The sequence below is a fragment of the Eimeria mitis genome, genomic scaffold (assembly GCF_000499745.2).
Source record: "Eimeria mitis Houghton genomic scaffold, Emh_scaff24, whole genome shotgun sequence".
Classification (NCBI taxonomy): Eukaryota; Apicomplexa; class Conoidasida; order Eucoccidiorida; family Eimeriidae; genus Eimeria; species Eimeria mitis.
The window spans coordinates 47,262-72,985 of NW_013570736.1; the positions used below are offsets into that span (position 1 = coordinate 47,262).

General features: G+C 51.0%; 3 protein-coding genes across 3 annotated transcripts; 2 read left to right on the forward strand and 1 right to left on the reverse strand.

Moving 5' to 3' along the window:
• Positions 1-6,634: 6,634 nt before the first annotated feature.
• EMH_0025580 (1,4-alpha-glucan branching enzyme, putative) lies at positions 6,635-11,769 on the forward strand (the record flags this gene model as incomplete). Its single annotated transcript, XM_013496971.1, has 12 exons — positions 6,635-7,291; positions 7,537-7,729; positions 8,082-8,422; positions 8,557-8,704; positions 8,873-8,985; positions 9,186-9,402; positions 9,656-9,949; positions 10,147-10,279; positions 10,376-10,576; positions 10,766-11,008; positions 11,226-11,351; positions 11,589-11,769. The coding sequence occupies 12 exons, from the start codon at positions 6,635-6,637 to the stop codon at positions 11,767-11,769; spliced, it is 2,847 nt and encodes a 948-aa protein (XP_013352425.1).
• A 2,270-nt stretch (positions 11,770-14,039) lies between these two features.
• On the reverse strand, positions 14,040-21,896 carry EMH_0025690 (3', 5'-cyclic nucleotide phosphodiesterase domain-containing protein, putative; the record flags this gene model as incomplete). The annotated part of the gene is made up of 19 exons (XM_013496972.1): positions 14,040-14,208; positions 14,409-14,476; positions 14,711-14,856; positions 15,043-15,356; positions 15,513-15,642; positions 15,887-15,965; positions 16,115-16,366; positions 16,500-16,732; positions 16,892-17,267; positions 17,602-17,744; positions 18,125-18,327; positions 18,474-18,611; positions 18,906-19,039; positions 19,261-19,590; positions 19,778-20,279; positions 20,447-20,526; positions 20,737-21,158; positions 21,421-21,747; positions 21,878-21,896. 19 exons carry the CDS (start codon positions 21,894-21,896, stop codon positions 14,040-14,042), a joined length of 4,065 nt encoding a protein of 1,354 aa, XP_013352426.1.
• A 2,282-nt stretch (positions 21,897-24,178) lies between these two features.
• EMH_0025800 (uncharacterized protein) lies at positions 24,179-25,614 on the forward strand (the record flags this gene model as incomplete). Its single annotated transcript, XM_013496973.1, has 4 exons — positions 24,179-24,205; positions 24,585-24,651; positions 24,838-25,271; positions 25,438-25,614. The coding sequence occupies 4 exons, from the start codon at positions 24,179-24,181 to the stop codon at positions 25,612-25,614; spliced, it is 705 nt and encodes a 234-aa protein (XP_013352427.1).
• Positions 25,615-25,724: the final 110 nt, after the last annotated feature.

Below are 25,724 nucleotides of genomic sequence, written 5' to 3' on the forward strand. Positions count from 1 at the left end.
CGAAGATGTTCTTGCCTCACGGAGCGGCTGCTGTCCCAAAGATCGTCAAATATACCCTAGTTTCCTTCAGCTGCCATGCATACTATCTCAATACTTTAACTTTCTCATGCATCACTACACCATTCTTAAGAGAGAGCGGCGCTCGCCGATCACCCGCAACTCTAGCGACAGGACAATCAGCAGCGGCTGATCGCCCGCTATTCCGTAACTGCAGGCCCCAACTCGTAGGGCTGTTTTTGAAGTTTCCCCGCTTCCTCCTTGTAGAACACGACAAACTGTGTGAAATGTAATTGCACAAGGTCATCCTTTAAGACATTTTCTACTTCCGCAGGGGCTTCTCGGAAGGAAATGTGCTCATCGGCCTCTCGCTAAAAACTCCACTAGGCTTGCAGTACGCACTGTCTGATGCTAGTATATACTTTTTTTGCTTAGCAAACTCTCGTTATTGAGGGCCATGTACATGTTTAAGAAATGCGCACAGTGTGCATGCATCAACAGGGGGCACGGGTAAGTTTGTACGTGGGGTTGTCTTGCAGCAAGCGTTGCAGTAAGGTGTAACGGTACTGGGAACGAAGAGGCTGGTTGCTCTTCACCCTACACCCTGGCGCTCGCTTCCGCTCTGCACCGGGTTTCTGGAGACTGGATGAGTTGTCCGATTGTGCGCGGGAGTTCCTATACTGAGCATTTTAATTCTGTTGCCCCTCACAATTGTCCTATTATGGGGCCGAGGACTCGCGTTGCACTTCATAGCGCCACACGGTTTAGTGGAGCATGAGAGACTACGAACCGCACCGCCTCTGTAAGGAGAATCCTCCATCTTAGCTGATGAGCTTCGTGAGCTGCAGAAGAGCCAAAACGTCAGAATGAGTTAGGCAGCATTTCCCCTTGAGGGAATGTTGTCCCATTTTGACACTTCTGTAGCCTACCTCACATCTGCATTCTAGGCTTCCTGAGCAGTGGTAGAAAAGCCTAGGGATGGTGCGTCTTGTTGCGAGTTTTTGCACTTTCTGGAAGTTCTGCTACAAGGAAAACGCGCACGTAAGCATCCCCAAACTGGCATTTGGTGCGTGCATTAACAGCTAACTCAATTGCTTACAGAGCCACCGAACAATCCTATCCTCACTGAAGTCTGGAGAATATTGCGCCAGGTGTTTCGGGGATTTATGGTCAGTTTGAAGGGTGAAAAGCCTTGATTATGCGTACTGTTGGCGCTTCTATACTCAGCGCCAGACTGCCTAGAGGACCTGCTCACGTGGGATACTTCTGCTCTCTCTGTGAAACGGTGTGAGGCCAAGGCAATTACCTGGTAACTTCACAAATCGTCTGCTTGCTGAGAGAACATCACGCAAATGGCTGTGTGAGTGGCATCTATTGCTAGGAAAAGGCATTCGACGAAATCAGGCAGCGCACTAGAGATAATTCCAAACGTCTAATTGGGCTTCTGGCAGCATCTTCTTCGGTATCTGTCCAAACAAGTTGTTTCCCCTTCTTCATTATATTCACGTGAGGGGAGAAAGTGCGAGCGGATCCAGGGGTAAAGTTGCTGTAGGATGATGCAAGACGGAGGAACTTCTGGATCTCATTTCAAGTGTACAGGGGAAGTAGAGACCTCCAAATGGCTCTCAGCTTCGGCGGCTTTGATTAGATTCCTGTCCCTGTTGCTGCGCCACGAAACCCTCAATTCCCTGGTTTTCATGAAAAAAATTAGCATCTTTGTGCTTTGGATGGCACCTGCTTCTATTGCAGCAGTTGCAGCGCAAACCGTACGCACTTCAGGCACTCCTCAACATTCCCGCTGGACATAATCCCACTGCCCATGCTATAGCCGTCCAGCGCATAGTGCTCCCAAGCAATCTGAATTGACGGGTGGTTGCAATTCTGCAGGTGAATTCCTTAACCCAAATATACTACAGAAGCACCAAAGCTTACGAGTGCAAATGGAAGGAGCACTTTCTTGCCTGCCGTCTCGAAGTGAAGGAATCTGCAAAAACGTGCCAGCTGATAGACGGATGGCAACGCTCTTTTAGTGGCTAAGTTACTCGCCGATCTGCGGAGACGGTAATTTGTTTTACTTTGACTTTATTGAGGGGTTCGACGTTGACGCACTTCCCGCACCCCACACCCTTTTGCTTCGCCGCGACCGGAATGCTTCCGAACGCGCCAGTTGACAGTTGACCTTTGCATGCTCTTAGCAGTTTCTCTGCTTCCCAGTTTATTTTATTTTCAGGATGCTACTCCTCGGAACCGGTGCGGTGCATTGGGTTCATTGGGCCACCACGAAGTGGCCACCTCTCTGGTAGTTCTCTGGCATTCAAAAAATATGAAGCAGCTGGGTTCGGTTGCTCCAGCTTCTACTGTTTCTCGAGTGCCAACTGGATGAGATCGTCCGAAGGTGCGCACTTCATAGGCCGCTCACGATGCCGTACTTGCATTTCTTTGTAGCCTCGGGGAGCGCTGCTGCACTGCCCTGGAGTCTTCTTGCCCTTTCCTTCGTGGGACATTGGTTGCAGTCCTCTTACAACAGCGGGCGTTATTGCTCGTGGGAGCGGTGAAGCATGTACTCTTTCACTGCTTCCGTTGAGTATACCTCAATAGTGTCTTTTGGGGGGCGGATACACATGGCGCTCGTTGTGAAAAACTCCCCTAGAGCAAGCCAGCTAAGTGGAGTTTGGGGCTTCAGGGATGATAGAGCCCTCAGGACTTGATCCCACCCTCACCAATGAGCGCACCAAACAATATCCGCAGCCCTGCGTCTTGTGCCCCCAACGACAACACAAACGCATGGAAAAACCCAACTGTGAGAGCTGGTCAGCTGGTCAGGATCTGACTTCCCTCAAACGATGGGGTATAGTAAATCCATAATGATGGAGGTGCTGCGGGCCGATGAAGCTGATGATGTCTTGGCTGAGCCCTCAGTCTCTCACATGCTATGCCGATACTTGTTCACGTTACAGAAAAGATTACACTAAAGTGTAATATGCTTTATTAAGCATGACATATTAATAGGATACTCCTGTGGAGGCTACTGTGGTGAGCATCTTTCGAACCCACACTGCTGGGTATAACGGGCCGGCAGACATAAGTTGACAAAAGCCATGCAAAATCTCTCATGCTACAGACGCTCAGGGATCTCATCCGATTCAACAAAATAACAAAGCTAACAAAGCTTAAATGGAGAAGCACGATTTCTCTCCGAGAAGCCGTGCTTCTCCAGTTCCTTACCGCCTTCCGCGCGCATGAGATCTCGAGTCGAGCGGCTACCTCTATTGCAGAGGAATTGGATGCTCCGCTCAGTTCGTCCCCCTGCCTTCTGAGTGCCGGATTCTTCTGCTGTCGTCTGCTATAGGTGTTCATTTTAACTTTTATTTGGGCAACGCTGGCTGTTCCTGCCCAATTATCCATATAATCTATATCTGAGTTATTTTCAAGCCCTTTGTCTTCCATTTCAGCTAGGGTTGAGCGGTGTGATCACTACTTTTTGCTCAATCATGTCGACGTCTTTCACCCTTTCACACCATATGCGCCTCTCCGTCCCTCGCCTCCCGCCCTTCCAGTTGTAAACTGTTTCTGTGAGAAGCTCCCCTATAGCAAACTGCTGGAGGAGAGTTCAGTTCTCTCGGAACTGGAACAGGAAGCACGCATTCATCACTGGGCACACCAAACAGTTTCCGCACCTCTCGGAGTTGTGCTTTCAATGACAACACAAATGTAGAAAAATACAAGTGTGAATTCTAGTAGGGATCCGAGTCACTTCACAAGATGGGGTGGTATACAACAGTGACAATGGAGGAAATGCCGGCCAAGGAAGCTGGTAATGCGTAAGCCCCCAGTCCTTCTCTTGTTATGCCTTGTTGAGTACACACTAATAGAGAAAACTATTATTTAGTATAATATTTCTTTAAGTAGGACTGAATGAAAGGCTATTCCTCTGAATTACCTTTCTGGGGCATATCCGTCAATCTCCACTGCCTAGAACAACGGGCCGGCGAGCACAACCTGACAGCCAACCTCAGATAAGTTCGCTGAGATAGAGAACCTCAAACGTCTCCTCCGGTTCGGCGAGCAAACAAAAGCCAACAAAGCTTAAAGAAAGTTTCCTTGTTCTCTGCTCAAAATTTGTTCTCCTCTCATCCCAACTTGTCTCGGCGCTGCGGCCCTAGGGGCTGGGGTAGAAGACAGCCTGACGTGTTGCAATATCTTTTTGCACTAAGTCTCACTCTAGACTCTCACGCAGTCATAACAATACACCACGTTTTCTTAAGCAGTAACTAATGCACTCAGCAAGTACTGTGTCAGCAAATATGAATTTGTACTCACATCAATTTCTATGTTTAAGCAATGTTCACTACAGCGCAATGACCACGGCAATCTGCCAGTTAGCAATGCTGCGTTGATCATAGTGAGTATTCACTACAGTTTCTCTCCAGAGAATGGGCCCACTAAGAACCGCTGAAATACGAGCTCCTGATCCACCGCTGGACTTTTGTTCAGTACGGAGTGATAGATCCCGATGCACCGCTCTGTCGACACCTCCCATCGTTCATAAGTTTTCTTAGTTCTACCATAGCTTGTTCTCGTGCCTACCTGGGGGAACACCTATTTTGCAGCACATCCCTTAAAGTGCCATAGTACGGCTGCGCTACGGAAAAGTTTCGATGAAACCACCATTGGCGTGTAATTGTAGATCTTTGAGCACATTCTGAAGAGACAGGTGCTCTTCCACAGAAGCAACGAATTCTTCGATTGCCCCCCCATAGCGGCGCCCGTCATGCTTTGCCGCTCTGCAGGGCAGGATGCATTCTCCATGGATTGTTCACCCTCTAAAAGCACTTTCGGCTCGAAGCGTAGCTGATTTTCCAAAGCGATGTGGTTGCAGATCCTGACCAATCTCTTTTTCGTGTTTGGAAAAGGCCGGATCATCTGTACAGATTATAGGAATAATATGCAAAATCCTTCCCCTCCATTTCCAAACAAGCCAAATACACTACCAATCGGTGCTACAAATCAGGCTTCCCACCTGTGAAGGGTGGGGTTCGTAGTCGAGGCCGGCCCCTCTCTACGATGGATTGCTATCAAATGTAACGGGACCCCATGTATCTTGACTATATCGAAGCTCACGACTCTCCTCGATCCTGGTTGAGGAGCGTCTTCAGCTGGAGTAGAGTCTGCTTCCTGAAGGTAGGGATCCGGAAAAAGCAACATTTTTAACCTTTGGTTTTCAGGCTTATTGTGCACCATGACAAAAAGGCTTGGGGATGGTGCAGGCAGGAGCGTGCCCGTCAGGAGTTGCTTGGCAGCCTTGTTGCAAACCCTGCTGCAACCCCGCACGCAAGCAAGCAAAAGCCCCCCAGTTGGTGCATGCACTAACACCGTAAACAATTGTTAAAACGCCTAGTTGACCCTCAGTAGCTGGCCTGCTGCGCAAGTAGTAATACATCTACCAACTTCATGCTATTCTTACCCTTCCTCTCAAGGGAGGAACAGGGTCCTGTTACAGGAGAGGAAAGCGGAGCTGTAGAAAGATGGATCTAGCTACTAAGTTTACTCGGTCTCCCCTCCCCAGTACATCTTTGCTCTCCCACACTCATGTTCTATCACATGTGTGGAGTTAGCTGAAAAAACAGGACAGCAGTCTCAAGCTCCACAGGGGAAGCGGCAGTGTGTGTGCCCCATATGAGCTGCGAAGAGTTCAGCTCCTCTGGTAATCCCTTACACAGAAAAAACGGCAAAGGAGAAACCAAGCAGAAGTACATGTAAAGTAAGCATGGACGTACTCCCAAGGTAAACAAGGAAATATTAGCCAAAACTGCTCTACCGTCCACCGCCACCAGCCTGTAGACGACACTCTCTTCAAAAATGTACTGCAGGTGCTGCTGCAGGCTGGGAATGCTAGTGCAGCACAGGAAAGCAGCAGGAACGGAGATGGAGATAGAGTAAGGCAGATGGGCAAGACTCTGGGGTATTCGTTTCTGAATTGACCAGGGGAGGGACGATGTTCGCACACAACACACATTATATGGAGACCCAAATTATACACTCTTTTAGATTCACTTTTCTACTTAGAGAATCAAGAAAAAGCCAGATGTTGGCCGAGCCTTGCTGTCACATTACATAGCAGGAAGTTGCTGGTGTCGCGCGATAGGAAGCTGGCCACCATGCGGCAGTTGAGGGCCAGCATTCTTCTTCATTCCCGTTGCACAATTCCTCTCCAACACGTTTGCGAAACAGTTAAATTTATTTATTCGCTATATTCCGGCCTCCCTTCTACCCCATTTCACTGTTACTGGCGGATTCACGACCCCCGTGGGTCATCCGCCGCTCTGTCGGTGCTCGTGTCTTCGGGGCGCAGGGTACTGAACACTGAGGTGTTTTGGGAGCACTGGGGCTACGCAGTGACATAGGGAGAGAAAATATAGAAGTGATATTCGTGGGCTAGCCCCGCCCTCATTAGCACGAGGGGCTTCTGGTGTCGGCTTTATCGGCGTGGACTACCTCACCGCAGGTTCCGTGTCGACTTCGTTCCCAGCAGTGAGGAGTTTCGCTACACATACATCTAGGTCTAGTACAAGCTTATCTCATTTGCTCCCCTGTCCCTGAGCGATCATTAGGCACGTCTCCAGCTCTCCCACCCGAGATGGCAGACAGCGCGCAGACTCAGGCACACCAAATAGGGGCTAGAAGCGACCCCAAAGAAGGCAGCGGCAGCCACACGAAATTCTGCTCTCCCACATCCTCGTTTCAGCACCCTTCGCAAGACCCAGCAGGCACGGAGACCAGGGACTCGACGACGATGGAAGCGCTGCCCGGTCGCCTCAATGAAGCAGTCCGTCTCTCCGACACTGCAGCTACTCGAGATTCAGCGGGAGTGGTGTACAACTCATGCTCAGCAGCGCAGAAAACTGAAGGTTCCGAGAACGCCCACGCAAATGGCGTATTGCATGAACAACAGCAGACAAAACACGATGACGCCGTTGCTCTCGGCCCCTCGAAGAGGACGACAGCATGTCCGACCGGTTATGTACCCACGCCTGGTCCAAAAGAGCAACCAAACACGAATATGAACGACGTGGCGAAGGTGGACCATGTGGAGGAAGCACAGCGTCACGAACAAACACACTTCATGGCTGTTCCCCTTGACACAATTCCCCCTAGTGCAGACATCCCAGAGTATGACATGCACCTACTGAACCTGGCGAGACACGCTGACCCCTTCAGGATGCTAGGCTGCCATAAAGTGGAGTGCGCAGACACAGACAAAAGGGTCGTCGTTGTCCGTGTGTGGCTGAAGAACGTAAACCATGTGGAGCTCAGGCCAAGGGCAGGAGTCTCAGACTGGCGACTACCACCGCCTTTAGAGTCTATAAAGCTTGAGAGGAAGGGAGAATTGCTCTTTCACAAGGCAAGCATGAAAGAAGGGCCTAGCACTAACGTATTTGAAGTATTCTTTTTCGGTGCTGCGCTAGCACGCTTTGCCGTCAGCCCTTTCAATTCTCAGCAGGTTGGCCAGAGCTCTCTTTGCTTCGAGTGTACGCGCAGGCATTTGAGATATACACAACAGACCCTTCAGCTTCCTCTAGAGGCCCCGCAGTGAAGAACTCCGACCCATACGTGCCCCTAGACTACGAGCTTTTGGTGCGAGGAGAGGCAGAAGAATCCCCACGTGTGATTTATGACACGTACTCCTTCGGCATGACCGTCCCCCAGTACAACTTGGAGCTTTTTCAGTCTGGTAAAACTCTGCATTTCGCAGCGTTTAGACGTGCGATTTCGTCCTCATGTTCTTACTGATCCCTGCTGCTGCAGTCGCTGCTCTTGTCTCAGCTGTTTTGTTTTGCAGGAAGGGATATTTTGACTCTACCGGATAGAGTCCGGCTGGTGCAGTAACTGTGTGTGAACTGTGTGTGCTTGCTGAGTTTGTCTGTCTCCGTTTCACTGTTTACCTTCTTTCCCAGCCTTCTTCTGTCTCCATGTATGCGACGGGCTGTTTCTTTTCGGGTGCATTCCTCTCGCTGCCTGTATTAGTTGTGTTCCTTTCCTTCCTGATCTCCACATGCGAACGTGCGCATTTTATGTGAAATCAGGCTCCTGCTGGCATGTAGACAACCTTATGGGGTCGCACATCATTACAGTTGACGGCGTCGTTGGTGTTCGCTTTGCTGTGTGGGCTCCGAACTGCATTTGCGTCTCCGTAGTGGGGGACTGGAACGGCTGGGACGGTCGTGCCCACCCTATGCGCAAACGGGTAGAATTTGGTTGTTGGGACTTGTTCATTCCAGGACTAGGCCCAGGGGAAAAATACGGTTACAGGATCCATGCGAGAAACGGGACGGACTTCATCAAGATAGACCCCTATGCTCAAGAATTTGAAGTGCCTCCCAAAACCGCCAGCATCATCAGCGCCTGCGATGACGCTTTCAAAAATGTACGAAGCGTTTGGAATTCAGGGTGTTGGTTTGGGGGATGGGGTGCCGTTGCACACGTGTGAGTCATTGGGTTTTTGGGCCTAGGCTTCAGGGTCTATGTTTTTGGCCTGGGGGGCGTGCGCGCGGCGATCAGGCTGAGGCGCGCTACCAGTGGCATGACCAGGAGTGGATGGCAAGGCGCAAGAAGCTTGGAGAAACCGATATGCTCCATAGGGAACCCATGGCCATCTACGAAGTGCACCTTCCAAGCTGGATGAGGGGACAAGACGGTCGTTACCTAAGTATGTTTTAGGCTGCCCTCTGAGGCTACTGTGTAAACAGCATCTCCGTGATCACTAATCAAGAGTCATCCCATGTCCCCAGTGACCCTTGGCAAGAGTCTTACTCCCTGTGAGAGAGACATTCAGTTGATACAAACATACGAATTTTGGGTTCGTTTCCCTGCGCAGGCTACCGAGAACTGGCCGACAGGCTGGTTCCCCACGTAAAGAATATGAATTTTACTCACGTGGAGTTCCTGCCACTGGCTCATCACCCTTTCGAAGGTTCCTGGGGATACCAAGTGCGGTCTTGCCTGCATGCCACTGTCAGAGGTGTTCGCGTAACCGTTGTCTAGCTTATTAGATTAGCTCTGTGCCCTGGTTGCAGTTTGCTGAGACGGAGCTGCTTTCTTAAGTTGTCGTATTGCACCTGCATTGCGTGACTCCTGGTGTCATCAGAAACCACCGCTTTCTTTTTCTTGCATCTGGGATGTTTGTGCAGGTAACAGGTCTCTACGCGCCATACAGCCGCTTGGGGACTCCAGATGATTTCAAGTATTTGGTGGACACCTTGCACCAGGCCAATATTGGAGTATTCATCGACTTTGTGCCGGCACACTTTTGTAAGGACTCATGGGGCCTCGTTTACTACGACGGAGAGCCGTGCTACGAGTACGCAGACCCTAGAGAAGGGGAGCACAAACTTTGGGGGACCGCCGGTGAGACACACGATTCTCAATGCGTGACTTATCGATGATTGTTGCCTCTGGATATGCATCTGTTCCACTGAAGGGACCGCCCTTCCGGTTGGGTTGGGCTGGAAATTCCTGCGCAGTAAACCCCCCTATGCAGTCATCTTGTCAGCTCTTTTCTTTCCGTGGGGGGTGAGGTGTGTGTTGCGCTTGTGGAATTAGTGCCAGGGGTGCTCATGTTGTCAGCTCCGGTTGTCTTGATTCTGTGACTGTTGTTCAGTGTTCAATTACCGCCGCAACGAGGTGCGGTCGTTCTTGTTAGGCGCCGCTTACCACTGGCTGAGGCGCTACCATATAGACGGCTTGCGCATCGACGCGGTCTCCTCCATGCTTTACAAAAATCACCAGAAAGAAGATGGAGACTGGCTTCCAAACGAACACGGAGGGGACGCGAACTTGCAAGCCATTTCCCTGCTTCAAGAATTAAACTGGGTAGTGCATAAAGAATTTCCCGGAGTTTTTACTATGGCGGAAGAGAGTACCAGCTGGAGAGGGGTTACAGACAAAAAGGACGGTGAGAACCGCGTAAACATATACCCCTGCGTCTCCTACGTCAGCAATTCTACCAAGAATGTTTCATCTGCAATGGAATAATGTAGAGGGCTCTGCAGCTCGCACGCACGAAGCATTGGTTCGCCCAGCTTGCTATGCATTGCTATGCCCTAAAGCCTGTTGTACTGCTGTGCTTTTAATCCCATCACGGCTCTGCAGGTCTCGGTTTCGATGCCAAGTGGGATTTGGGGTGGATGAATGACACGCTTTCCTACTTGTGCTGCCCCGTTGAAAATCGACGGAAATGCCACAACAAGCTCACATTCAGGGGCCTCTACATGGCACACGAGAGGTTTGTCACATCTTGGCACGCGCTNCCGTCAAGGAGAACGATATTCGCATTTATTGTTCACATCCTAAAGTGCGGTTTTTGTCTTTGGTTGTGTAGGTGGATTCTGCCACTGTCTCATGATGAGGTGGTGAGTGGAAAGGGGAGTCTATTAGACAAGTGCGGGTACCTAGGAACCCCTTTTGAGGACCGCATACGAACTCTCAAAACACTCTACGGCTTCCAGATAGGAATGCCAGGCAGGCCTCTCATCTTCATGGGAGGGGAGATTGGCCAAGGGAGAGAGTGGAAGGACAACAGGTTCGCTGCCCACTTGCTCCGTCCCTTCTTCTGCGCTGCTAGGATACCCTTCAGAGATATGCTCAGTCGATATTGTTCATCTTGCCTCCTTCCTCTGCGCCTCTTGGTGCTGCCGTCGTGCGGTATTTTCGGTGCCTATCTGCACTTCCCCCATCCTGTCGTTGCGTACTGTTTGGGATATGAAATCAGGTCTGTTGACTGGCACGAAGGCGATGAAGAACTGCGGAAAAAGCTTTGTATTTGGGTATCAGACCTTCTGGGTCTCTACAGAACTCAACCGGCGCTGCATGCAGGAGATGATGAGACCTGGAACTTTAAGTGGACGGATTGCGACAACAACAACGATTGCATTGTGGCGTTCCTCCGCTCGTACGAATTCTGGTTCAATGATATTTTAGTGGTTTGCAATTTTTCTCCTCAGGCGTACTACAGGTTAGTCGACTTCTTTCGAGGGAGGCGCCACCGGTTCACACGAGAGGACACATGCATAATGTACATGCGTGTAAACACTGTGTATTCTATTTTCCATACGAAAAGGAAAATTTCTTCGTAGGGTAGCCGAGATACAATTCAGCTCTGCGTACGCCAAATGCAAGGCGACATGCTTGGGAACAGTCGACGACTGGAATTTTCAGTGTGCATTTTTCAGATATCCCGTTGGAGTTCCTCATGGCGGAGAGTGGCAGCTGCTGTTGAATTCAGATGATTGGAAATATGCAGGTGGCATGTGTGGGATGGGCAATGGCTCCTATGTTCACACAACTCAGGGTGGCAGGTGAGCTTGTTAAACTACTTGATTTTTCTGCGCCATAGCGAGCACAACAACGTACGCCTACTTGAACATGGTGGTATGCACTTTTTGTCGCGAAGGAACTTGACTGTACAATATATCTTTTCTGCAAATTGTTGCGACATTCACATCTGCTTTAGAGGCAGCTGGCATCTGCTAGAGTATCTAACTCCTCGCTGCATCCTTTTCCCGCGTCAATTTCCATTTCGACTTTGTTTTCAGGTTGGGCTGGCCATATTGCTTGTGGTTAGATGTCCCCGCAAACGGATGCCTGTATTTAAAAGCCCCGCAGCCTCCTGATGCGGAGAAGCAGAGGATCATTCAGGAGGCACGACGGCCTCGCGAGTCGACGGAGCAAGGGGGAGAAACAAAAGCCAGCCCCGACCCGAAAGAGCATCCATAGGGTTCGAGGTGACGGCAAGGCATGCATCGTCAGCGTGCACTATAGTGCCCACATAAAATTTCAGCGCCATCCCCACGGCTGTCGTGATTCACTGCAGGGATAGTATAATGCCTCAAACACCTTTGCCTGTATGTTCGTTCAGCCTTAAGGGAAGTGCTGCGGCAGTGCATCCACGTGAGAGGAGCGCTGCGGTGTGCTAGTTGTATAGATGATGCTGCATGGTTCGTACTTCCGCCAATGAGGCGTTTTGAACGCCTGAGTTTATTTTTTATGTTCTTTTTGGAAAACCAGTGCATAACTACAGTACAGAGGGAGGGTCGCAGTGCATTGCAGCCGTGCTACATGCACCTGGCTTCAAACAAGACCTTCCCAGTACCTTCCTGCGCGTATGTTTGAACCAGTGGCGCTTGCAAGCTGCATGAACTCGCCACTGGAAATATGCAGTCGATGCTTCGGGCTTTCTGGCTTATGGCAGAAAAGCAGTGTATAGTGAACTGCAATCTTTCTGACCGACGCCTCCCCATTTGGGGCGGGCACTCTGGAGGTTGTAGCTTGTTTAAATGCCCATATTGCTGCTTTGCAGCCTAGTGAAGCATCCGGTTTGAAAGTTCTTGCTGCATTGACAAAGAAGACAGACATTTACCTCCTGGTTTTCAGGGCCAGCGTGGTGCGCTGGCGGGCTTGAATTTGCTTGGACCGATGAATTATGCAGTATTTTTTGTGAATCGTATTGTGCCTTGTGAGGAGGCGAACAGAGGAGTGCAGTCACGCACTTACCAGCCCCACAGAAGCAGCAAGCCTACAGGCTAGCTTCGCTCCAGGCCAGCAAGTCTAGAACGCATCCCAGGTTTATTCCGCAGCACAGTCTATTGGGATATTGCACACTCTAGAGAAGACGTATCAAGTAGTTCGGCCTATATAAACAGCACCATGTTCCAGCTAACGTCCTGTTTCTTCTGCTAAAGGCCAGTTTGGCCATTGCCAGTTAGGGCCAAGCGTTTCCCTATTGAGTAGTATTACCTGCTCGTGATGTAGGGAATCAATGCCACCTGAGGTAGTACAAATATGTATTTCAGCTTGATACTCAGCATATAGAGGCAAAGTCATGTACGGGGTGGTCGTTCTGGCCAGGGCCTATACAACCCAGCGGGGCTCGTCGATTCGGTTGGGTTTTCCTATGCCACTGTTCATGCGACAAGCAACGTCACACGTACTGACAGTGCGCAAGAGCCGCTTCATTTGCAGAGCAGTGCTAAAAGCGGCTAGTTGTTGCCTGGGCGGTTGATCTACAACACAATGCGCGGTGTCTCCCCCTTGCCGTCTCGTGTGTTGGAGCCAACGAAATATCGACTGCTCTCACTAAGCCAAGACCACCTCTCATGCTTTTGTTTACTTTCCTAGGTGGACGAGCTCCTTCAAATAAAACTGCATCTACACCGGAATGCCGAGAAATTAAAAGACTTCTAGGCGATATTCCTGTTACCGCGGAGCCTCTGAGTCGTCTGAAGTAACTGTGGGACAAACCAAGTTACTCTATTTCGATGCCGACTGCAGGATATGCTAGGCGCATGTATTATTCTCTCGCGTTGAACTGCGAGAAAGCAAGCGTTCAAATGCAGCACCTCGAGTGGCTAGCCCTATCACGTTCGCCCATGCTTGCAGACAAAGGCACGGAATCTGAGTGTGCCTGGGTGTTACGCGCACCGCTCTGATGCAAGCACAGCTGCCCAGAAGACGCTGCTGTTAATAATATAAGCCGTTGAACAAACTCCAGAAGCCCTTGTGCCTTCAACAGTTTGCAGTCCCTCAAGAAGGGATACAGAAGGAAAAGAGCTCTTGCAATGGCTTGAGTTAAAATTATGCAACTGCGATTATCTGCGCTCCACGACACGCGTGTTCAAGTATCCAGGCTTTGTGGCCTCCAACCGTCTGACTTGTCGCTGCACGCACAATTTTAAAAGGCAGACAGAGGAAAAATAAGTCCACATAAAGCATCACGATTCGGTGCAACGTCGCAAGTGCGCAAATAGAAAGCGCTTCACCTGCGGAGGTGACCAAAGCATTTGGGCCCATGCATGCCTATGAAGTTCAAATTTTTTAAACGGAACGTGAAATTCCGTGGGAGGTCAAGAGATGAGACGCTTTTCCCCAACCTGCGCATCATCAACATACGAACATTCCCCACTAACGAATCAGTAAAGGGGAAAAATGCACGTAACAATAGGAAAATACAATTATTCCTGAAGTCAGCAAGGTGCTGCAGTGTTCGCTCACGCCTCCCGCCGCTCGGCTTCTCGTAGAATATCCATTGCTGCTTGCCAGTCTTCCAAGTTTTTTTCTCCTTGAATAACTAACTCTTCCGCCCCAGGGACCAAGTCTGCGAGAGCGCGGAATTGGTCAAGAACAACAAAGGATAAGAAACCTATTTGAGACTGCGTCCTGCAAGAGCGAACAAACAGGATGCCCACACAGCTCCAAACATGCTTTCAACAGGAACAAAATCTGGTTATTCAAAAACAAGGCACACGTCTGCACATTCAAAGAGAAGTCTTCAGCTAATCAGTACTGAATGCATGTAATTCACACACTGCCGACGCTTTCATGAAACATATGACCTCAGGAGTTGTGTGCCGCCCCACCTTGACAGCTCCGTGCGAGTGTCCATAAAGACTGTCACTGGGAGGCCTTTGTGCCTCTCCATCTCCACCTGCCGACCAACAAGCACGGAGACCAATGAAGAAGACCAAACAAACGATGACGCTTGCTCAGCTAGAGGAAACTCGAAAATTATCGCAAATTTACGCCCAACATCGCCACACATTAGACCGTACTGCGCAGCTCGGCGCCTGCCTAGCGATTTTGGTCCTGCAGTTCCTCCACAGTGACACTTTCAAAAGACAAAAACTGTGGTTTATCACTGGAGAAGACGCGCCTCGCTGACCTGAGCATTAAACTCCTGAATTATGAGGGAAGCCCACTGCACATTCCGCCGTTCAGGCAGCAAAGGGTTGCTAATGTCTGCACAGTGGATCAGACACGTGGTCAGTAATGCGCGGTCTTCATCACTGTTCAAGAAATCTCCTGTAGCTGAGGACAGGAGACAAATCAGCAGTCCAAATACACGGTGTTCTGTTTCCGCCAAGTGCTTTACAAAACGCTGTATCCCAGCGCAGCATTCAGGTCCACTGCGGTTAGGGAAGTACGCCTAGTGCTCCATAAACGTGCAACCAGTGGTAGAGACGTGCGAAGGAGGGTCAAAATATTCTCACGAACTTCTTTTCATTTGACCTCTCTTCCTCATTGCCTCGTGATGATGTCTAAAGAGTTCCATGTCTGTTGCCAAAATGCAGGTTATAAGAACTCTACGAACTTCCGCGAAGGATGGATAAAATGTGTGTTCATCCTCATCATCTGCGCAATCGTCTTCGCCTTCATGCTGCTGACGCACCGCTGCACAAGCTGAAGAGACCAGAAAGGGCTGCGCCCCACTCCCTACTGAAGCATCACTTGAGAAGGCTGAGGATCCAGGACACGGCGGTTTTCTCGTGGCTTTGGTCTTGCGAGAGAATAGCCCAAGTTTCATCATGCTGCAAGCAAGTTCAGTCGAAGATCAACCAGCCGTATAGACAGACAGAGGCAACCGTCTAGATGACGGAAGAATGTTAAAAGCTAAAATTTCGAAGTGGTAATGAAGCCAAAACGGAACGAAGCAGATGATCGGCCAAACGGGGAGGCAGTCTCACGCGCTGGTAGCGAAAGAAGCATGGTGATTCTCTAGAACTGCCTTGTCATTGTAGACGATCGCAAGAGGGTGGTGCTCCTCAATGAGGCTGCTATTGTTTACTCCTGGGTGGTCAACATCATGCGTCAAAGCTGAGATGCCAGAAAACGCCCACACATAAAAAAGCCCCTTTCGTGTATGCTTAGAAAAGGGCTTAATACAGAAAGCACACTGGAGCGTCTGCATGCAAATATGTACAATTCAGCTCCATCTAGAGTATTTACTATGCGAAGACGCCTGCAAAAGCTACTTGAGATAAACTACACCACAGAAAGCCAATGCATGCTAAGCGCATTCATCTAGTCCCCATACGCTACTATTGGTAGAAGCACTCACCCGCCAGCATTAAGCCGAGCTGCTCTGTGAGCGTCAAAGCGTCTCTGCAAGAGTATCGGGTCAGGAAAAGCCAGCACATCTGCGGCAATCAACAGCACATGGAATGCCAGCCACGAATTCCATAATGAAGCACTGCCTAATGATACAGTCCCGTGTCCGGTGCCAGCAGGCACATAACGAAGCCTCGAAGTTTCCCTTACTGTGCTACTTCAGGAAATCACCACACACCTGAGCTACGTGCATTGCGTGGTAGAAATTGTGGTATGGGTTGTCGGTGTGGTATGCATCGCGAATCAGGGCAAAAAATGCTTGCAGGCCAGCCTTTTCACTTTTCACCATCACTCCAAGCTCCTCTAAAGCAAGAAAAAAGAACAATTGTAGTTCGTCCCCTGTGCGCCGCCAAATATCCAGATCCAACCGTCGATAGGGCTCCAAAGAGAGCTGCGCAGTAGACAGTAAGTACGGGCAGTGCACAACCCGCTGCAACGTAATCACGATGCAAATTTCAGATCAGAGTCAAGCACAAGTGTCGCTAGGAAAGAGGAAAAGGCGTAGTACAAACACAAAGGACGCACTCAAGCCCGCAACTGTCACGTATACAGCCGGTCAATACCTGTTTGCGGATGGCATCAAAAGGCCTGGTGCACTTTTGAAGGGTCGCAGAGAAGACAAGAGAGGGAAGGGAGGTGCTTCTCCTATGTCGGAATGCCAGCCCTTCATCCGACGTTATACCCTGTGCAAGCTGCATTCCAGATGTTAACTCTTCTCCTCCTGTGGAGGAGTGGCGCAATCCCGAATAGAGAACAAGCGGGGCGCTGCTCGAATGAAGTAGTCGCACTTCTTGCTCTGCAGGACAGCAATACAACCCACAGTCGGCATAAAAAGCCTTAACCATACAGTCTCCTCTGCATGTCCCACAACTTCACCACTTCTCCACGAGGTATGCATACATTAACATATGCATTTAACCGGTCATGCTGACTCTCATTCTAGTTCGCGATGTACCAGGGTACTTGCTAGAAGAGCGGTCATCTGTTGCATCGCTTCCCGCGTTTGTAACTATTGGGAGACTTGCACAGGAGCCTCGGCCTGCAGAAGTGATATCCCCCTCTGCTCCTCCAAAGCGAGCATTCTGCTCGCTTGCCTTCCTCTCTCCGCTGGGTGACATAGCCGTGCCCGGTGTAGGAGGGATGTTCGAAACATGACGACGGCGGGGTGTACACAGAGTCTTACCCACGCCTTCACCAGAAGAAGAGATATTCAAATTCCGTGCCTCTATAGCACCTGAAAGGGCGCGTGAGGAAGTGGGCTCCGTCACCGTCACCGAAGCACAACGACGAAGGCTTAACATCATTTTGCGCCTATCACGAAGAACAAAGTTCTGTAACAGCAATGACCGAACATGCCCACAAAATAGACTCCGGACATCAGTAGGGCATCTCCAACGTAGTTCAAACCACTCAGGAGCAATACAAGGAAGGGCGACGACTGACACTAAGATGGGGCGCCATATTTTGCACTGAACACCAGGATGTCGCACTGCGAGTACTACTTGCAACATTTCCAGAGCTACTCTAGCTTAGGAACACGAAAAAGCGACGAAGTGAGACGAATGCGCCATGGCAGAAGCATGCTCCCCCACGCCGTCTGGCAACGATGTCGACTGGCACAGCGCAACCCATTTTTGAATGTGTACGCAAAGGCTACTGCCTCACTTCGATTTGCTCCATGACTGCGCCGAAAGGCCTTCTCGCGTTCTGGGCGTCTCGTTGTTGGTCACCCATGACATAGGAAACCATTGTTTCCATGGGCTGAAGAAGACTCATGCCGGCCATGCAGACATTTGTTAGTTGCCCGCCTAGCCAATGCTGCATCTCACACTGGACGGCTCGCATCAAAGCCTCGTGATTCCTGCAGTTAAGGGTCATATCACAGCCATAAGATAGTTGCATTCGCCTGTATTGATTTGGCTGGCAACTGAAATAGCATATTTACGCGCTGGTGGAAATCAGATCCGGTGTGCACCATCCCTGCCAGACTGGCTAGCTCGACAGACATCTATGAACCCCCCCATAATTAGGATGACACAAAATGCCTAACAGATGATGCGGTTACAGCTTCTGATGGATACTTGCCCGATAAAGTGCCTGGAACAGTCAACATCCAGGGACGACGGTGGCGTTGCGAGGAACTCCCCGTATGACAGTTCGTTCATATTCCTTCTTCCACAGTTCTCACAAGGGGCTGTCTCAGCGCTCCAGGCGTCCACTGCCAGACCCAATGGCTCGAGAAGACGCACGCGGCCTTCACAAGTGCACTCTTTCTCTGCAACTTCTGCTGCTTGTTTCATGCGCTCGCAACCGCAGTGAGATCGGTTAAGAAGCACCACGACAGCCTTCACATGGCCTTGCGTATTTAGTAGGGGGACAAGCATAGCGTGCCTGCAAGTCACAACGTCCAACGCCCATGCATACTGAAGCTTTAGAACATTGGCTAGCTTCTAGTGGGTGATTGGCAGGAGACTACCCTGTCCCCATCCTTGTAAAAAGGAATGAAGTATGCCCGGCTTTTCTATTGATGAACTCACTTGCTTTCGAAGCGTGCACGAGAGTCATACTCTGCGTTGAATCCCTGAGGAAGGAAGTTGAAGATAACGGTCCTGCCTTGCTGGCGAGCTGCCTCACCTAGAAGCTGGTGATCTCCGCTAAGACTGAGGCCCGTTGCTCTGACACGCATAAGAGCTCGCAAACAATAGGAATTTTGCCATCCAAGTGATCTGTCCGGAAAGTTGAGAGTTAAGCATGCTTGTTATGGGTCTACTGTTGCGGCCAAGCTGGTGCACATGCACCCATCGACAACCTGTACACCGCGATCTGCCTACAGGCATGTCTGTAGTCAGCGATTGATACAAAGTAATAGCCTTCCTCCGATATATGGGGTTGGCCCCAGACTACAGGGAAAAGGAGTGCGGGACAGGACGGAGGGTACTGTTTCTCGTAGTTTGCATATGATTTCTCACTTCTTGTGGCCTCCTAGACAGATAAAATTCCTATTCTGTGTATCTGCGATGAAAAAGGCTGCAGCTTCCGCTCCAACAGCTGCATGGAGCAACGCCAGTAGGCGCTGCATCATCCTAATCGGGATGGAGGTTTCCTGTGTGAAAACCGCACACACACGGGCAGGGAACCAGTGAACTCCAGGCCGGCGAACATACGTACCGTTGCAAGTTGCGCCCTATACCGGATCGTCCGAAACAACCCGTACACACAAAGGATGAAAGCGGGAGAAGCTGCCTAAATCCCAGTATTTCGTACTGAAAATGGAGGGTGAGACTGAAAGATACCGGATGAAGTGAAACTCCGTGCAAAGCTGACCTGGAATACAGTGCGGTGAAGTTCGAGCTGGAGAACACGCTTGAACCTGTCCCTGCGAAGCCATTGTTGCTGGAGGAGAAGAGCCATTGGAGGAGCGCATACTTTAGCGATCGCCTTCAGCAAGGGCTGTGCATCAGCCCTTTTGGGGTTGAGGCAAAAAACGATTCCTAGGGTCGTCTCCAAGTCGGTAGAGTGCAACGTTGACGTTACGTCAAAATTGTCGTCGTGGCCGTCCTTATCCACGGGCGGCCGCTCATTGGGGAAGTCAGCTGCAACTGACCTCACAGGTGTTACAGACACGCCCAGGCCTGGCTGCGCTGTCAGCGGCGGCTGCACAAGGCACAACGCCCACAATTCATGCTTCCCTAATATCACAGAACCACGTAAGAGAACTAGAAAACAGAAATGACTCATTCGGAAAGAAGCCTATTGCACGGCCACAAACCCGCCAATACAACGCGAGCCCTATGCAGCTTGAAACCCTTAGCGCCAAGTTCCAGGTATCAATATATCTTACATTATCAGTGCAAACGGTTCTACGCGGGGAAGGGATTGCAAAGTGCGTCTCTCCTGGAATCCCTGAAACTCGGCCACTAGCCGGAACTTCCGGGAACCGGAAAGTCGCGCCATCGTGCACCGCAGCAGTTGGCTGTTCAATTGTCGCCGAAAAAAGCAAAGGAATAGTACCATGCAGACCCTTGGATGTTCGAGAAGGATTAGCCTGGTGTGCCCGTCCAGCTGTGTGGGGCAACATCGAACTCTTCAAAACGTCCCCCGTGTTGACCGATTCTACAGATGCTAGCCGATTTCCAAGAGCTGCACCATCTGGTTGAGCACCTTGATGCGATGCAGCGGTAGGAACTCCAGTAAGATGTGAAGGCAATCTCCTGGCGTCTGGACCTGGACCCACGTAAGCTACACGGGCTTCTGCCATGGCTGCGCATGCACTTCGTGCTCCTTCGTCTTCCATGCGGCAAGCAATGATGAGGCCCTTAGCCGTCCCAGAGGGGAACGAATCTCTGCAGATGCACGGCGCCAAAATCCAACTGTTAAATAACCTTCCCTTTGAAGAGGCAGCAGGACAATTAACAGCAAGTCTCTAAACGATAGAAATCCTGCAGAGAGGTGGCACTGAACAGCTCATGATTGCCTATTAAAGGTATGGCTCCGTGCTCGTGCGCCTCACCGGGATCCCCCACACTGGCTGGTCTGCGGCGACGCCTTCGCTGGCGACAATCTCCCTGTTGTTGGCTCATAGCAATATGTCTGCACAAACGTTATGCGCACAGAGCAGACTAAAGTCCCTCTGCTAACCATCCGTACAACGCAGCGATCCGTTTGTGAGGGATGGATCGACGGAGCGCAGGATTCACACAAGATTCCTACTACTTCTTTTACATACAGCTTCACAGCATCCGAAAAGGGGCAGGAAGGGAAAAGGAATACAGTCCTAAAGTGCATGGAGATCCTGCTCACTCCAGTGCCATCCTTCAGGTTATTCATCAGGGACCCCACTAAACTATCAGACGACACCGCAATCAGCTCTGGAACAGCCAAAGGCGGCAGCGCCTGCACACTCCCAGCGCTTGGCTTCGCGGTCGTCGGGTCGTCTGGACTGCTTCCTTCTTGAGGCTGACACCCACTCATATTTGAGGGCCTGGTGGCAGTCTCCTCACAGCACGACTGTCGGAACGATTTAACATTCGACACACTTTGCGATGATGCTCGTGAAGCTTCTTCACCCTCCGCCTGTGGTTGTGCTGGGCGCAGCGAACACGAGTTACTGGCTCTGGCGTCTTCAGCAAACAGAGCAGAGAGAAGGGTTGCAGCTTCTTCGCTCGCATTCCCCAGCAAAGGCTCCCCACATGGTGGGCCGCCACTGCACGCATGACTCGTCTCTGGTCAGCAGCAACAAAACACACAGAAGTTCAGGGAATCCGCATGCATTTTTGCCCAAACACAAATAACCAGATATAATTTCTCCTTAGAAAAGGTACATGGGCATTGGTGCCGGCGATGCCTACTCTCAGTTTTTGCTAACTGTTCAGGTGCGCTTCTGGCAAAACGAGAAGCCCGATTATATAACCTACAGTTATGTTCCTACTATTAGCAGTTGCCTTATGTACACTACGGACAGGAAGAAGCTACAAGCACGCCTACCGGCCTCTACCGTGAGGGAATTGAAACAGCTCTGCAAGCTCAAAGCCCTCTTCGGGTGAATAGACTTCACTGTTTTCTGCTTGCTCAAGGCCCTGCTGGGTTGGGAGAGAGCATGCACGCATTCGCCATGATTACCGTCTCCCTTCGCTGTCGGGCAGGTCTGCTGAACGGATAAAATGGGGGGACGAGTTGCATATGCCCCTATCAGCTGTTCCGTCTCAACGTCTCTCACGAAGCAGAAAGCCGCTGATCCATCAACAGCAACGCAAATATTTGCTGCGAGGGCTGATGCGAAGGCCGTCACACTGCTCATGTGCACCGGGCACGCTGCGCACACACAACCGCAGCACTCATAAATCCAGTGAATCCTCGAGCACACCACGGAAATGTCCGTGTCTGTATCAATCCTTGTGCTATGCGCCACGACGCAAGTTATGACGTGCCTTCTATCCGTGACCTGATATCGCTGGCCTCATTCCAATGGGAATCTGTGCACGGGCCATCGTGGAATCTCCCGCGTGCCAACTCTCCCCCTTCTCCTGACATGTCCTCCTCCACCTGCATCTTCTGCCAGTGGGCACTTCCGTGCCCCTCTGTCAACTCTTCCTGTGTGTGCGACGTCGACACACAAGCACTTCTAACACTCAGCTCAGAATGGCCGCAGCAGAAGAGATACAGCCTCTGCAGTAACCCCTCTAACTCCCACAGAAACGCGTGAGCAGCCGGAAGACTTGGGTCCAGATGTACAACGAAATACACCTGGACTGGATTGTTGATCAGGGCCCCTCGCAGTAAACACCCAAAGAAAGCGACACGGAATCCGGTGCAGTCGCCAGGAGTCGCCCTGCGCTACTTCCACCCCTTGTTAGTTCTCTGGCGCTGCTCCGACTGACCTTGGATCCACAGGGCAGCATATAAAACAGCATGAATTGTGGGGATCGGGAGCCCTTCCGGTTGGGTCCGTTACACCTTCACGTCAACGAAAGCCACGCCCTGCTTCATAAAGGGACGCAGGAGACCCTGTCTGGAGGTAAAGACGAACGGATTAACCTCTCCCACGTGCCTATTAGCTGTGCGGCCCTGCAGCTTCAGTGGTGGTCCGATGGTCTACAGATGCAAGAAATGCCGTCCCGGAGGGAGCGGAGGAGGCGAAACTGTTCGATAGGAAGCGCGAGAGGAGCAGGTGACTGTTTGGTATTGGGAGAAGGGAAGAGAGAAGAGGAAGCCGCCCGCATGTTAACGCTCAACGCCAGTCAATAGACTCAACGAGAAGGGCTCGACCGCCGAGACAGAGAACCAAGCGCTTCGGTTCTTGAAGCAAAGCTTCCAGCCCACTTAACATCTCCACCAATAACTATGTTATCTGCCAAATGTATCCAAACAATTCTGAAAAGAAGACTCAGGCAACAAATTAATGAAGGCCACAGATCTGGGTCTAGCCGCGGGGCCCCGGCTGCTGCTTCTGCGGACGGGAGCTCCCAGTTTATCGGATACCGTCTTGTAGAGGATTTCTTTTTGTTTTCCTTCTTCCTTTAGGAAAGAAGGACTTCAGGCAACTACACACTGGAGACCTCCTCCAATCTCTGGGATCTATCATACACCCCCTTGTTACTCGTGCGAGGGAACGCATGATGGAGTGCGAGTTTCTGCGCATGTCCTCCCTATGCTGCGCTCTAGAGTATAATTTGCTATAGTTTCTTTACTAGGAGCTGACCAGTTCCCACACAGACTGCGTTGTCTCTCCTATGAGTATCCATCTGCCTGGGATATCCTCTGCTGATGCTCAACCCCACTTCTCTAAGGAAAAGCATTATCGCTTACTTGTATCAGCACAGCCGGTATGATGACGCGCTGAAGAGCTGGCAAAGGGGAGGTGGAGACTGATGGCGGTCAGTGGGCATTGCCCCGGGAAGGTTTCACCAGCAGACACTTCCGTTTCTCCTCGAGGCCGTGAGGGGGGCGGGGGGGGCGTGCAAAAGCATATGGTAAATTTGTGGTCACTCGTCTTGCGATTTGGCCTGCAATGAGGCGGCTACCGCTCCCCTTCAGGGCCTCGGGCGTTGCCGGGCGATCACTTGGTCCCTGCCCCCATCGGGCTATCAGGTCCTTTGATTTGATCAATATACGAAGCTCACTGCCCCCGTCATGGGGGGTGCTCAGTTATCGTTCCGTCTTCACGGTGGCCAGTGGTGCCTCTGAGTGGCAGCGTCCTCGGGTCCCGCCGCACCTAGGAGGAGAACCTTGTAAAGCTCTCTCCCGAGGCCTCTACTCGTGCACAGGAACAAAGAGCAGTTCATCAGGAACCCCTTATGCAGTGAGAACACTGCTCGCCAGCGAACTCTACGATACTTTTGATATGCGAAATTCTTTCCATCGCCACTTGTCTACGACGACTACGGCCATACGTCGGGTGTGGCTGGCAAGACTCCCGGAGATACCCACTTTCTGGCGTAACTTGTTGGGTTTGGGGCACCGAGACAGAGTAGAGCCACTGGTCGAGGTGCTGCTTCCAGGCAACTCAAGAGGAGAGAGTTTGGCTGTTGGGGGTACGGAGATGTTGGCCCTTTCTGAGGGTAAACTGTTTGGGGCACCCTTAAGCTTGCCCGACCCTGAACGGAGTTCTTCAGCGAAGTTGATTCTGCGTGAGATTACGCCTGAGCCTGTGGAACTTTCGGGTGTTTCGATGAATGACTTCATTCNAAGTTGATTCTGCGTGAGATTACGCCTGAGCCTGTGGAACTTTCGGGTGTTTCGATGAATGACTTCATTCAGCACTGCCGGCGAAGTGAGGACCTCGGTATCTGTCTGGCGTTGGGAGTTGAACTAGCTCCACGCCCGCATATGGAAGCAGGGACCGACACGCATCCCAGATTTGTGAAGGTGGCTGCTGGGAAGCACCACTTTGCTGCATTGACTTCACACGGTGTCTTGTATACTTGGGGAAAGGGGGGCTCGTGGGGAGCGGGAAGCCCGTTGGGTCATGGAGACAGCAAACAGCGATGTAGGCCAACACCTGTAGTCCAGGTGAGTTATTTTTACATTTGTTGATTACTATCCTGCCTCTCGCTACATATAGCGCTGTAAAATACAGCATGATGCGCCTTACGGGCCCGTAAGAAGCGTCCCTAGGTACTGCGCTTCCGCCTGTTGCTTCCTGTACTCAGTTCATCAATTCTGGAGAGTTCGTTGTGGACGTGGCGTGTGGGACAGCCAGCACGTGTGTAGTTACAAGTAGGTGTTTCCGTTTTCCTTCTGGGAGGATTTCGCGATTCTTCCTTTCCTGTGGGCTCTTTTGAATTTGCCAACCCCCTAGAAAAATATTTCGAGCGCTTGATCCAGAGGGGTCTCTGGAGGCATTTAGCTGTCTACTCCTCAACTGTGTCCTTGTAAATATCTGCTTTGATTTTGTTTTTTTAGGCACCGGGAGAGTGTTCAGCTCTGGTGCAGCAGATTTTGGGATAAATGGTTCGGGGATGCTCGTCAGTAGCCAGGTTTTTCGGGAACTGGAGTTCTTCCATGGCATACTTTCCCCGAGTCCCCTCGATGTCAAACGCCGCATCGAGGAAGAGCAGTTGCAGCAGCTTGAAACACTCAGAAAAAACATGGAAGAGATGGGAGTGGACCGGTCCCACTTCCCTTTGAGACCTTTTGAGGTCGCTCAGGACGCCTCAGAGAAGATGAACTGTAGCGAAGCTACAGCGGGTTTGCAACCCCCCCGCTTTTCCATGAATGATCCTTTGCAACTCCCCAAGGTGATGTGCGGGACTTACCACTGCGGCTTGTTAACGCCTGAGGGTGCCCTCTGGCTGTGGGGACGAAACAATTGCCTGCAGCTGAGCAGAGATAAGGCGGTATGTCGCAGCAGGCGATCTATGCTTGCCAATTCCGTTAGCGAGTCTCGATTAGTAAGGGACTCTCAGCGGCAGGGAAGCTGGGGTCTGCTGGGAACGTTGTAAACGTTCCATTATTCGTGTCTTGTCGACTGCAGTGCACCTTTGCTCGTTGCATGCGTTGCAGGTGATGGCTTCTGGCGGGGAATCAAACTATCCTCTTTTGGCTGAGTTCTTCGCTCGTGCAGATCTGCCACTCGAGAGCTGCGCATTAGGCGCATGCCATTCTCTCGCTGTCGCGAGTAGGTCCCCTTACAACCAGTGCGTGAGGGCGCCTCCATCCAAAGCGCAAAACGGCATTTAAAACGCGCCATGTGAGACATTTTAGTGACCGGTCAAGGCTGCTTGTGTTGTGTATGTTGCGCATGACTTTAGGAAACGGCGCAGTGTACGAATGGGGAGGACCCAATTCGA